Source organism: Cervus canadensis, chromosome 10 (assembly GCF_019320065.1).
Source record: "Cervus canadensis isolate Bull #8, Minnesota chromosome 10, ASM1932006v1, whole genome shotgun sequence".
Lineage (NCBI taxonomy): Eukaryota > Metazoa > Chordata > Mammalia > Artiodactyla > Cervidae > Cervus > Cervus canadensis.
In genome coordinates this window covers 65706566-65718951 of record NC_057395.1, presented here as the reverse complement: position 1 = coordinate 65718951, position 12386 = coordinate 65706566, and the positions used below count along the sequence as shown (strand labels likewise).

The following is a 12386-nucleotide window of genomic DNA, read 5'->3' as shown; positions in this document are numbered from 1 at the left end:
TAAGATCAGTCTATTATGGGATATGAGAAAAAAATCTCAGATTCTAGGGAGCAGACTGTTCACAGTTTTAGCAAACACAGATAAAGAATGAAAACCATCTCTCAACATCTTATATCTAGCAGTTTGCTTTTTTTAAATGTAGCAAATTTAGCTCCATTTTTACAATGAACAGTTTTCACTCATGTGGCTGACAGACATGGTTTGGGATAAGAACTGGGAGTTCAGAATCTATACTTTTGGGTGATGGGACATACCTGTTCTGATTCTTAAAGCAATGGAATTCCAATGCCCAAGTGAGTAAAAAAATTGGGGCTGGAAAGCAACGAAACGGATCCAAATCTCTGATCCATTTCTGCCTTAATGACCTCCTGTGGCATCTAGCGAACCATTGGTTCTACTGAAACCAGGAAGATTCCCCCAGAAGAAACATAGGGAGGAAAGTGCAACCATGAGGAAAGGAGACAAAGAGTTAATTCACTGTACCAACCCAATCTCCTTCTCAAAGACTCTGTCCTCTATGGTAGCCTGCCACGTTCCACCCAACAGCAGCTGCTCATGATAATCAATGTCTGACAGATCAGAGAAAGCCCTTAATGTGTCGCCAAGGGGCAGTTCAACAGATGGTATGGTGACTTACAACCAGAATCATTAATTACACTCTCTTATTAGTCCCGGGGCACAGGTCTAAAAACGCTTCCTCAGTGAAAGATGAGCATTTCAGATAAATGACCGTCTGGTACTGCCCATGAAACTCCCCTTAGGATTTCTGGTCAGTGTTGATTTCTAAATCTAAGCCATACTATTTTTATATCTCTTTCCCATCTTCCACTCTCAAGCTGGCTAGGAATATGAAGTTCCCACTAGCACTACCCATCACAGCTCCCGTAGTCATTGCAGGTAACGACATGGGAAGAAGCGCCATCTTTCATTTCTCTGCACAAGTCAAATGACTGTGTTGAAAGGCAAACATAATCCTGGCAGCCTCAGGGCTAGCTCACTTTTCTGTCCCTCTGGGCCTGAGAAAGTCTTTTTTGAGTGCAGGGTTGGCAGATGGGGACAAACCCCCGACTTCCTTGATCTACTCTGTTTCCTGTAAGAAATGACTTGATTCTTCAACTCAAAACTGTCTCCCCTTCCCAAGCCACTGGTTGCAACTCTTCTCTACGTCTCTTTGAAAAAAAGAAAGGCAGAAACTCCTAAAAAGGAAGCCTAGCTGCAGGATGCAAGCAAAAGTTCCCAGATATCCGTACTGCTGGTTCAGTTATCAAAGGACTGAGATAAACTGCCAGGTATTTAATTAAGCCAGACAAATGCATGGAGAGAAATTAGTTCTGGAGCCGCTCTCCAAGGGCATTCAGGCAATGTCAACTCAGGGTAAAAATCAGCTCCTTCTCAACAGTTTGAGAACTGGGCTCCACAAACATTATTAGGTTTATGTGGAATTCTAGAACAGACTGCAGACAGAGCTTGGAGGCACACTACTTACTAGCCTTAGCAAGGATACAGGGTGGAAATAAATCTCAATATAATCCAAAAGAAAGTTTTAAGCATTTCCCAAATGCAATCATTCCTTGGCTGTGCTGAATGACTACTCTTCTCAAACCTCAATCTACAATTGTTTTTCTTGAAATATGAGTTCAAACTAAAGCAATGAGACCCTAAATGCTGTGATTTAAGACTTCATTGCTTGCTTTCTGCATTCCACTTTGTTCTTTCCTGGACATATAAAAACACGACTTCGATTTTCAACTTGGTTTAAATCATTAGAGTATCTGATGGATGTTCTCATCTCATGAAAGAAAAAACTGTGCTCATTAAGGCATAATAAAACCCTCCTAATGTGGGCTCCAGGAAGGTAAACCTGGGGAGTTTGGGTCTGCCTTGCAGTGTACTCACTTCCAGTTTTTTCTCCTTTTCTGACAAAACGTCTTTCTGGTTCTGGGTGTACTCCACCAACATCCGAGCCAGCTGGCGTCGGTCTTCCAGCTCCGCCGCCAGGCGCCCGTTATATTCGGCTAGTAACAGACATGCTTCATCTACTGTTTTTGAAAGACGTTCAGCTGCCTCTTTGTCTAAATACAAATCAAACCAAAAAGAGAGAGACAATAAATAATGACACAGGCATAATTGCAAACACTTCTAGGGAACGTTAGCAGTTTCTCCCCTAACACTCAAGTCCAAGAATAGGCTGGAACCTGTAGACAATGGACTGGCTGGCAGAAAAATCAAAGGTACTCACTCCTGTCAATAAGATGGGACCTTTCCGAACTACCTGAAGTGAGGCAATTGTACAAAGAGGTGAATCTGACAAAGGACTTCAAAATGCCTATTCCTATAAAAGCTCTACAAACAAACAGATTTAAGGTTATAGGTGAAATAATATTTCCCCATCTCTGAAAATTTCAAAACTGCTTTCTTCATATTACATCATTAAACATTCTTTGCACATCCATCTGAAATACAAAACTAAGCACCCATTTCTTGAGTCTGAAAACTAAAACAATGAAAGCTACACAACAGATTCAGTATCGTTGGCTTTGCTGGGAAGCTGCGGACTCAAAACCATACCTCTAAAATGGACCTATAGGGACTTCCCTGGTGGTCCAGTGGTTAAGACTTCCCCTTTCAATGCAGGGGGTGGGGGTTCAATCCCTGGTTGGACAGCCAAGATTCCACATGCCTCAGGGCCAAAAAACCAAAACATAAAACAGAAGCAACATTATAACAAATTCAATAGACTTAAAAAAAAAAAAAAGCTTGATTAAAAATAAATAAAATGGACCTGTAAGATTCTATTTCTTAATGTGTGTAAGCATTAAACCTTTTTTGTTAAGCAAAATATAGAATCTGATAAAATAGAAGCTTTTAAATGCTTTTGAATGTGACTCATGCTAAGAAATACACTTTATATAAATATATATTAAAAAAGAAACCAAAGTTTCATTAGACAATACTTCCTTCAGTGTGAGCAGAGCATTCTATCTGCCATCTCATTAAAAAAAAGAAAAAGGATGGTTATTATCTACCAGACTGACTTCAGGCCCAATTAATGGGTTTCAGCTCATTGTCTGAGGAAGAAACTGCAAAAGAATCGAAGCATAAGAAAGGGTATCCTTGGGAAAAAGTGGTGAACCACACTCAACCTCAGGAAGTAAGAAAAGACAAAGGATGATTTGTATTTCAAAAAACTGGTATGATTAAACACGTGTGGGGATGGTGAGATAACACTTAAGCATGTATGTTGTTGCTGCTGTTGTTCAGCTGCTCAGTCGTGTCCAACTCTTTGCGACCCCACGGACCGCAGCACCCTAGGCTTCCCTGTCCTTCACTATCTCCCTGATTTTGCTCAAACTCATGTCCATTGAGTCGGTGATGCCATCCAACCATCTTATTCTCTGTCGCCCTCTTCTCCTCTTGCCTTCAATCTTTCCCAGCATCAGGATCTTTTTTAATAAGTCAGCTCTTCACATCAGGTGGCCGATAGTACTGAAGCTTCAGCATCAGTACTTCCAGTGAATATTTGGGGTTGACCGGTTTGATCTCCTTGCTGTAAAATGGACTCTCAAGAGTCTTCTTCAACACAACTGAAAAGCATCAATTCTTTGGCACTTAGCCTTCTTTATGGCCCAACTCTCACATTAGTACATGACAACTAGAAAAATCATAGCTTTGACTATACGGACTTGGCAAAGTGATGTCTCTGCTTTTTAATATGCTGTCTAGGTTTGTCATAGCTAAAAAGGCTTTAAAGGATCAAGAGAGTTCGGTGCTTTGAAACAAAGCACTAGAGACGCCAGTAGTTCCATGGGATAAACTGAAAGTGAGTGTCAGTGATATAGATCTGTTGCTTCTTCTGAATACAGGTGGGCAAGGTGAGAGAGTTCAGCACAATCACAGGTAACCCGGATTTAAGAATTCCCCACAGAGTTTCTCTGGCAAACAGTGCCTGACTATTAGATGCTGCCTCAATATGAATACTGGAAGGTGAACTGTTGAGGGATTCCAAATTAGGCCTGATGCCAAAAATCAGGTACTTCTAGGCTCCTCAGGGACAAGGAAACAACAGGATGTTCTTGGTGGAGGAGGAGTGAGCCAAAGAGAAAACAGAGAGAGACGATTTCAGTCACTGAGGGTAAAGAGGACAGCGAAACTTATTCTTCTAGACTGGTGGCACAGTCTAGGAACAAGTTGCTGGGGTCGTTAGGTTGGTTACCTTCGTTACTGCTGAACTATTTTTGTAATGGTTAATGTCATTAAAATGTTTCAGGGCCTGTGGCAGGAAATGACAAGTAAAACACTACTTTTTGAGATTAAAAAGAAAAACAATTGTCACACTCCATGAAGTTGTACAAGGGAAATAATTCATTCAAATAATTACAACCCAGAAAAAGAACCCGTGACAGTTTTATGAGCCAAAGAAAAAAATGCAGTCGAAATGTAGCAGCGAGATGCTCACTTGGATGAACTTACCTGTGGCTACCCTCAAATGCTCTGCCCTCCCAAGTCCACAGACAAGGGCTGTGTGCCTCTTTCAGCCACCCCTTCACTTACGCATGGGCATCCCATCTGCCTCTTCCAAGACTCCACTGTCTGGGACTGCCACCTGCCTTTCCCCAGCTCCATCACGACTCTTTCCCGAGAAGCATCCCCACTGGCACGCACACACACTGCTCCGTCTTCTGACCACGTGTCCCTCCCCAGTTCCTGGGCCGCAAGCCTGCTCCTCTTACGGCAGCGCTACTCAGTAGAGCCGTCTCTCCTCCCGGTACCCACCTTCTCTCCCAGCAGGTCACTAAACTCACTCCCATCAGAAGTTTATACCCCAAACCCTCCAATTAGCCTGACATATAAGCGGACTCCTATTGTGTGTCCAGCGATGTTCTAGGCTCTGAACCAACAGGTAACACAAAAGACAAAAACGTTCTGCCTTTAAGTTTACATTCTCAGGGAGGAAGAGAAATAAATAATACACTATATTTTACTTATTTACCAGCTGAATATAAGAACTCTAGAGAACAATAAGGCAAAGCATTTGGAAGGAGGTGGTGAGAGAACAAGTCATGTGACCATCTGGGGAAGATCACTCCAGGCAGAGGAAACAGTCAAGTACAAGGGCCCTTGGAGAGTGCTTGGCAAGGAGCCACATGGCCAGAGTGTTCGAGCAGAGTGGGGCATGATCCAACTTCTATTTCAGTGGATCACTCCAGTTACTATGCTGAAGGCAGACTGATGGCTGGGTAACAGAGCCAGCAGGGAGAGCAGACAGGAGGCTACTGGGATAATTCAAGTGGAGATGGTGGAGACTCCCAGCAGGGGGCAGCAGCAGAGGTGGTAACAGGTGTCAGGTTCAAGCTGTAGTTCAGATCAACAGGAATGAGGACAGGGTCATCTACTGAGATGGGGAAGACCATGAGACAAAACTGGAGGGAAGAGGAGAAGTTTGGTTTGGGATAGGTCAAGTCTGAAATGTCTTTCAGGATATCCAACTAAGTAACACTCAGAGCAGGAGGCTGGATGTATGGGTCTCAAGTTCAAGGGAGAGGTCAACCCTACAGATGTAAATTAGGGGATCATTAGCACAAAAATTGTTATTTAAAGTCAGCAAACAGGATGAAAGGAACTGTCAGTGAAACTAACTAGGGAAGAGAGCTAATTACTCAAAATTAAGAGAAGGAGAAGGGAAGAAATCAACAAAGGGCCTGAAAAGAGAAGAGACTAGAGAGGAATGCTAGGAAACACGGGGTTCCCAGCTTCCTCCTGCTGCCAGCAAGACAGCATCAGAAACTTGGTGACTTAAAACAGCACAAACGTATTATCTTGACATTTATTATCACAGCCCTTTCCTCTATCTTCAAAATGCATCTCTCCAACTTCTGCTTCCCCAGTCACATCTCTTACTCCTGCTCTCCTTTCTCTTCTAAGGACCCGGCCCACTTGACTAACCCAGAAGAATAACCTCCCCACCGCAAGATCCTTCACTCAACCACATCCACAAAGTCCCTTTTCCTATGTAAGACAGGCTCTAAGGATTAGGACATGGACAGTTGGGGAGAATCATTATTCTGCTTACCACACCAAGTGAGAAACTATTTTTAGGAAGAAGAAATGATCAACTGGGCCAAATTAAGAATGGGCAAAAATATATAAGGCCTTGATAAGACTAGTGGGGACGGGGCATACTCTGTCCCCCTTCTGATGTTTATGTCAGAAGCTTTCTCTGTCCCTTTTTATACTTTAATAAAACTCTGCTACACACACACACACACACACAAAAGAATAGGCAGAAAAAGTTCACCACTGAATTCAGCAACATGGAAGTCATCAGCCAACACTGATAAGAGCAGTCAGTAAAGTGAAAGCAAAAGGGGCGGGGCGAAGAACAGAGACAGGTGAGTGTGCGCCATCTATCTAGAATGTTTAGCTACACAACAGAGAAAGGAGACAATAGCTGGAGGAAGGTATCAGGCCAAGAAAAAAAAATTTTCCCACATGGGAAAAAAATATGTATTTTTATGCTATGGAGAATGACCCAGTAGAGGGGGGGAAAAAACAAAACAAAACAAAACTGGAGATGCAGGAGAAACGGGAAGAATTGTCAGAGCAGTGCCCTTGGCGGGTAAGAAGAAACGGGCTTACTAGGCAAGGGGCTGCTTTAGAAAGCAGCATGCTCATCCACAGAAATAGGAAGAAAAGTTAGCCAATGTTTATCATTTGTTTTGCCCAGCCACATACAATTGTGAGCAGCGGCCACCAGGAGCTGCGGGGTGGGTGGGGACAGTGAATTGTTACTTTAATGATAAAGAGCTTCAGTTCTCCAAGATGGAACGAGTTCTGGAAATTGGTTGCACAACATGAATGTACTCAGCACTTCTGAATGGTACACTTCAGAATGGTGAAGATGGCAAGTTTAGTGAGGTGTATTTCACCATAATTAAAAACCAAAATAAATAAATAATTTTAAAAAGCCATGTAAGTCCTTTAAGTCAGCGAAGACAGACAAATGCAATTACACACGCTGCTAACTTTATATTGACTTGTTTTCAATTTTGCAGATTGCGATTCAAAAAGTTGGGTTTTTTCCAGGAGACTACAGGGTGAACGGGAAAAAGAGCGAAAGACACTGAGGGTGTGTGTGAAGGGTGATTACAAAGACCCGAGGCTGAGTTACAGAGAGCACGAAGCCAGGAGGGGGCTAAAGCCTGGGAAAAGGGGGAAAGATCAACAGCCTGTGGGCTCAACAGGTCGTTCGATCCAGTGGGTTTGATGGCTGGGGTGGGGGCAGTACAGCGAGGGAGCCGAGAGGCTGTGCTGTGTTCTCTAGCTAACCCACTCCAGCCTGAAGGTCTCCCCGCCCGCTCTGTCTGGGTAGCACTGCCTTCCCTCACATCTCCTCACAGAATAAAGCAGGAAGAATGTCAACTGCCCCTCCCTGTTTAATTGGGGGTGATCATCACAAGGGCAAGATGATATGATTAACAATACAAACCCAGGGTTCTCAGCTGAAGAACCTCGAGGGGGTGTGGCAGGGTACAGTGTAAAAATCATGACACTGAGTCATACATTTTTTTTTGTTAAGAGGGTCATGAGTTTAATGCTTCCCCCTCCTTCCCTCCTACACACACACTTTGTACCCTGGTTTCAAAAGACCTTACCTGAACTGAGTACCACAGGCTGTGGCACGCTAGCATTTCTGCAATAATTCCTAGAATCACTATTCAAGATCAGACTATTCCAGCAGCTCCTTTGTTCAGTCTGTGAGCTATGTTTGCAAATCTTAAGACAATAGAGAACCCAGCTCTAGGTGGAAGGTCTGTATCTGCAGATGTTGGCATGTCCCGGGGTCTGATGCACTGGAGTTATGTTCCCCCTCCCTCATCCTTCACCCACCCTCTAACTTCTCACCTGTTATTTTTTCCAAAAGAGAAACGTCTTGCACTTCCTGGGGTAAAGAAGCAATTTTCTGTCGGACAGTAGCATCCCCCGATGCAGCATTTTCTAGGTCCTGCAAAGCTTTGATCAGCTCCTCAGTCTGTACAAGGAAAACACAGAAAACACTATCCATGAAGACGTGTGGGGATGTGGGGTTTAGAGAAACTTAGCTGGAGTTCAACAAGGTGAAGGCGAATTCTAAAAATGATCATCCTTGACATTTAGAAAAGAACCACTGTCCTTACTCCAGAGTGTATACTGAATCAGTGATACGAATTCCAAGAATGCACATAGTATTTCTAAATATGAGGCAGAACACAAATGAAATTCTACATAACTGTGAAAAAGAATTTTTTCTTGAAGAGTGTGTTTTTGGCAACTTAAGAAAATGGAGTCTGGTTTATATTGCTTAGTTTCAAAGGATGCATGATCTCTAGTATAGAACGGTTTCCAGTTTAGAGTAAAGGAACACGTACCAAATGCTCTAGCAACCTGTGTGTTGACTGATTAAATGAAAAGACACTAGCTACTTCAATTCTTTCCTGGATTTGCTCTACAAAATGAATGCCACAAAGATGATGTTTTTGATTTCAGCAGCCACTACCAAAATTAAATGTGTCAAGCTCATTAATTATAAACAAAGAGGGAAGAAAACCAAAAAAACCCCAAACAAACCAAGAATGCATATTCTGTGTATACCAAAAAGGGTTTTTAATTGTCAGGGAAACATACAACACTGACAGGTGAGCTAGTTCACAGTGACCCCCCCAGAGTACCATGGCGATGGCAGTCAGGTTATCCTGAAAGTTGGTCATTTGGGCTGTTCTCTTGAAAATTTTTAAATGCAAAGATACATGGCCTAATACTGTTTTCATTTAACTCCAAGGCTAATCTGACATCTTAACATAACACAAATCAGACATGCTTTCTATTTACACAGGCCTTAAGCACACTCATGTGTAATAAAATAAAGCTGCATTAGGCAGAATAAGAGGCAATGAAACTCAGTGAAATGTGTATGGGCTTTGAAGTCAGCCAGGCCCAGATTCAATTAAAACACCGAGTAAGTTACTTAATCTGTCTCCTTGAGACTCACTTTCTTTGACTGTAAATGAATACATAAATAAACAGACAGCTAAAACGAACCAACCATAGAGTTCATGAACTAACTTACACAAGGGGGTCAAACAATGCAAATAAGTGGCCAAAAACTCAGTCAATGCTAGCACCTGGTCTAATATTTAAATAGGCTACAGTGTGGCAAATTTGCTGTTTCTACACAGACTATCCTTAGATACTAACATGTTGTTTACTTATAAGACAAGCCATGGTAGAGGACTTCTGAGTGTCTTTGTAACATCTACCAGTTTACAAAAACTGCTTTTAAAGAATATTTTAAATTTCCAGGAGTGAAAAAACACCAAATCCAATTACTCTGTAAAACACAAATCCATCCCAGAGTCTGAGGCATGCAAAGACAAAATCAAGCCTGCTTCACGACGTGGATCCTGCACCCAGTGCCAACGGCGGCCCTCCAGTGATTCCATACCATTGATCACTAGCTCCACCTTGTGGTCAGAATCTTCAACTAGGGGGCCCTTCAAGCCATTTGGCCCTATGCTCTGGGGGGTCAGGACATACCAAGAGGGGTCCTGCAGAAGGATCTTGGGGGGAGTAGCTTCCAGGATAGTCGTCATCCTCCTCCTCTTGTATTTGCTGAAAAGTTCGCTTCAGAGATTTCTTCTCCTCTGTTGCTAGAGGAAAGAAAAAAGTGATACATGTGGGTCACTGCAGCCTGAAGAAGTAGGTCAAACGCTAAGCACAATGGGTCACAAGTAAAAAAGGGTAAAAGAGTGTACCTTTCCAGAGATGGCTTAACATTAACCCTAATGCCACTTATTTTCAAGTGATGGTCATTCCATACATTATTGAGAAGAGTCAAAATGGCCTCAGTTAGTCATCTCAGATTGATTCACTGGAAAAACACCACCAGAGAAAAGCATCTAAAAGTGAAACTTACCAAACGAACACATTTCACTAAAAACCTCATTATCTTTAAAAGAAAACAGAAAGTTAACAGGAAAAGTAAAAAGGTAACAAACCTCAACAGAAAATATAATGAAGAAGCAAGCCAACGAGTGCCAAGGTCTATAGAGACTATACCGTGTGTAAAATGAGAGACTTCGCACTTTTTGGGATCATTTCAGAAAATAAGCAGTAGAGAGAGACCCATCGATAAGGCTGTATCAAAAGCTCTAAAAACAAATACCCTTTAAATCATCCCTTTAAGAACAAAATAAACCTAGTTTTACACTAAAATTTAAAATAACCATTGCTGAGCATGATGATACTACTTAGAGAAATGACCTAAGTCAACATTTTAAAATTAACCACTTTTGAGGCTAACGGGTTACATTTTTTCATTATCTGTATCATGTGCTCTTAAATTTTTATGATGGATGTATTAATTCCAAAGTCATCCCTTTTGCATTAAATTGGACAATACAAAATAAATGCCAAACTACTGAGGGACATAAAGCTAAACAAGAAATTCAAGTTTGTAAAGTAAAGAAACTATTGGACGCCTAACATATGCCGGGAATTCCAACAGTTTCTTTACATTTGATCCTTTCAACAATTCTAAGGGGCTGTGTGTCTCCATTTTATAGGTGAGAAAATGAAGACCCAGAGAGGCTAAATAACTCATGTAATGGTATGATTTCAACATCTGTGTTCTTTCCACTGAACTCAACTAAAACTTACTTAGTGCCACACAACTATCCTCTCATCTTGTTAAGTGAAAGGCACCACGCACCTGCCTCAGAACTCTGTGAGTTATAAATAGGACACGGATACTTTCTGCTTAATTCAACATTCTCTTCTGGAACCCAGGATGGATCTCCTGTTCTCTACCTTACATATTAACTGAGCAAACTATGTTTGACGTGAAAGCCAAGTCAATATCATGGGTTTCATTTTTTTTTTTTTCTTAATGTTTTGTTTGCTCTACTAAAGAAGAGAAACAGCAGCATTTGTACGATGGGCAGTCCTGTCTTTGCACTATTCTATTATGCACAGACTTATTACCATGGTTTGGTTAAATAACACCATTCCCCCAACAACACACTTTAAAATTTCCGTTGTCATGGTGTATTTACTCAGAGTAACTGCATCAACAACAAACCTTGCTGCTAACTTTGGTCCACAAATCACTATGTAAAAAACAGAAGGGCATCATGATTAGTGACCACATCACTTCTTTCAAGGTCAGTAACTGGTCACTGTTATTCAGTTCACACATAGGCAACAAAGTGTTCAGTCGTGTTGTTAGTCTCCCAGTGTCAAAATCCACATGACATTTTATAAAAATAATCAAAACAGGGAACTGACTGACAAAGATGAAAGAGCAACAAAGAAACTAAAATTAATGCTGGAAATGAAATTCACATGAAACATAAATGGGGCTGTACAAGAGACAGCTGGCTGTAGGGATGCGGACCCTTGTCATGTTCTTCAAGAGACTCTGGATTCATAGCCAGAGGGAACTTAGTGAAGGCTAACTTATCAACATAAATGAAGAAAGTGGTTGTGATGAAAAGAATGACAATGTCCTAGAGGAAGTGATGCTGACAAAATTCACTTTAGATGAACGCTTAAGAGATATTTCACAACACTGAAAGCACAAAGGAAAAAATGCTGGAAACTGATCCAAAGTCAGGAAGGAAAATGACAAAGATGGAAAAGATGCAACAAGCTTTGTTCAAACACTCTTGATAAGTCTGTTACAGAGAAATAAACATTGTAACTCATGTTTCTAATTTATGTTAAAACATGCTAAATAAGCCTTTATTTTACTTTCTTGTTTTTCTTATACAATTGTGATCAACAGTGAGTTTTTCTTTCTTTGACAAAAAAATTTTAAGTTACAGAACAACTGTAACTTTCCCCACTGATTATTAAGATCACTCTGGATGGTTTTCAGCTTGACCAGTCATTTTTACAGTCCTACACTATGCAAAGCAAGGATGGCTGTATTTTTCAAACAGAAAACCTGTAAGGCTACAATTTGCATATGAAATATCTAGCAGTACTTTGCATACAGTGGCTGCCTCAGTAGTGTGTAGAGTGTGGTATGACCCCGTCAGCATTCAGTCACTACAGCATCAAAATGGCTATGTTTGTTTAGTAGCCATAAGAATGTAAGCACAGGAGCAGAAAAGAATTTATAGTATTGTTCTGTTCACTTTCAAACACCTAGAAGAGAATGCTCCATAAATAACTGTTAAATACACTAAAGAAGGTAGAAAGAATTATAAAACTTGAGTTTCCAACTCTCATACAGAAATTATTACATATAAAAACCACATATCACTGAACATCTCAAGACACTCAGAATCACTGAATTCAGACAGTGGAAGCCCTTACTCATACCTATGTCTTTGCTTTCCCCAGTGCTC

At 41.3% G+C, this 12386-nt stretch overlaps 1 protein-coding gene across 2 annotated transcripts in view; it reads right to left on the bottom strand.

The window, feature by feature from the left end:
* RPRD1B (regulation of nuclear pre-mRNA domain containing 1B) overlaps positions 1 to 12386 on the bottom strand; it is a 56091-nt gene that overhangs the window by 24972 nt on the left and 18733 nt on the right. For both annotated transcript variants that reach the window (XM_043478750.1, XM_043478749.1), the window contains 3 exons: positions 9571 to 9683; positions 7903 to 8029; positions 1897 to 2072 (listed from right to left, as the gene is read on the bottom strand). In XM_043478750.1, the coding sequence (XP_043334685.1) occupies positions 1897 to 2072; positions 7903 to 8029; positions 9571 to 9683 (416 nt within the window). The remainder of the gene's footprint in view (positions 1 to 1896; positions 2073 to 7902; positions 8030 to 9570; positions 9684 to 12386) is intronic.